The sequence below is a fragment of the Rhinopithecus bieti genome, unplaced genomic scaffold (genome assembly GCF_001698545.2).
Source record: "Rhinopithecus bieti isolate Rb0 unplaced genomic scaffold, ASM169854v2 scaffold_12490, whole genome shotgun sequence".
NCBI lineage: Eukaryota > Metazoa > Chordata > Mammalia > Primates > Cercopithecidae > Rhinopithecus > Rhinopithecus bieti.
The window spans coordinates 116,954-118,696 of NW_016807070.1; the positions used below are offsets into that span (position 1 = coordinate 116,954).

At 33.8% G+C, this 1,743-nt stretch overlaps 1 protein-coding gene across 1 annotated transcript in view; it reads right to left on the minus strand.

The window, feature by feature from the left end:
- Positions 1-86: 86 nt before the first annotated feature.
- The window catches only part of LOC108534644 (protocadherin-11 X-linked), a 10,735-nt gene continuing 9,078 nt past the window's right edge, over positions 87-1,743 (minus strand). Inside the window, exon 3 of the mRNA XM_017880110.1 lies at positions 87-796. Within this exon, the coding sequence (XP_017735599.1) occupies positions 752-796 (45 nt within the window). The 3' untranslated portion in view covers positions 87-751. The remainder of the gene's footprint in view (positions 797-1,743) is intronic.

The following is a 1,743-nucleotide window of genomic DNA, read 5'->3' on the forward strand; positions in this document are numbered from 1 at the left end:
AGAAGCTGGGATTACAGGTGCGTGCCACCATGTCTGGCTAATTTTTTGCATTTTTAGTGGAGACGAGGTTTCACCGTGTTAGCCAGGATGGTCTCGATCTCCTGACCTCGTGATCCATCCGCCTCGGCCTCCCAAAATGCTGGGATTACAGGCGTGAGCCACTGCGCCCGGCCCATTCAACTTTTAAGCAGAGTGGTGGGTAATAAAAATTATTTTCTCAGCAATATTATGTTAGTGAATATTTTCAAAACACTGAACCAGAGTGTTTTGGTTTTGTCTTTTGTTTGTTTGGGGTCTTAAAAAAGTCTCTTGCCCTGGATACCTTTCAGAGAGTAGCTTGGATAGTTTAGCTCATTTCCAAACTCCTGGAGATAATGTTTTAATTATTCAACAATCAGACAGGGCAAGTAATTGCATGTTTCATCACTGATATATTAACCATAAGTGTATACCCCAAGACAGCCTTATATTACATCACAGCTGTTGATTCAGAGCAAACAGAGAAACAGCATGAGAGTACTCTGTTATTGCACTGCACTGTCTCTTCCATAAATTTTAAATTTCCATTGCCAGATTACAGCTAAAGAAAGCACAAGGTTCACTAGGACATCGTTTTTAACATGATTTTTTGTTTTGCTTGCTTTTATAATGGGAAATCTAGATTACAAAATTAATGATCTTAGCCTAATTTTGAAATCACAATCATTGAAATTTTTTGGAAGGGGAATGGAATTTTGTTGTTCCTAGAAAGTTATATCTCACTGCAGATTTCAATAGGTGATGTCCTGGAATCAGTCTAGGACAAGAAAAATAACACGTTATCAAAATCAGATGGTTGTGTTCTAGGAGTTTCATTTGCCAAGCATGCTTCATGGTTAAAATTCACATTACCAAAATATAAATGCAGAGTCAAAGTTACTGAATTTTACAATAGCGAATACCAATCTTATTCCAAGCTAACTCAGACTGCAATTATCATTTCAAATCCATGTATCATATCTACAGGATGGTTTCATGCATGAATTAGAACTGTCTAAAGTTTTCACCATTCATTTCACCTCATTTCTGAAACTGAAAGACTATTCCAACTCAAATCACAGAAATTTGTAAGGTTTTTTGTTTGTTTTTTTGTTTTTTTTGGAAAATGATGTACCCCAAATACTTGTCTTAGTCAGTGACTGGAAGACCTTCAAAAAATTCTACTTTGATTTTTATTCTCCTATTTTTAAAAAATGTGTAGTCTTCACAATATTTATTGGGTGAATTGTATTAAGCAAGAGTTGATTTTGGCAGTTTATCTCTTTTACATGACATTGATCAAAACTGATTTTAAAATAATTGTTTATACTTATGGTATCTCTAATGTCATAACAACCAATTGCTATCTGCTTGCTTTGAAAGGTGTTAATAGAAGAAAATGTGTAGCCTCATCCTCTCTAATTTCATGTTTTTAAAATTTCTACTACAATATATGAAAAAATGCCTTCCATAATACATGTAGAAACTTATGCCAAAGAAGAGCATTATATTCCCCAGATATAGATGGCTTTATGCAATATGTATACTCCTATCTAATAAATGTTCCATATATTTTCAGAATATCCAAGTCAGAAAAACAACCTATACAATCATCAAGGAGAATGAGAAATTATGAGAATTAGAAAGTATTTGATTCCCTTTTTGAAACATAAAATTTCAGATGAATTCCCTTGTCTCTTATAGTCTACTAGAACATTTGATTTT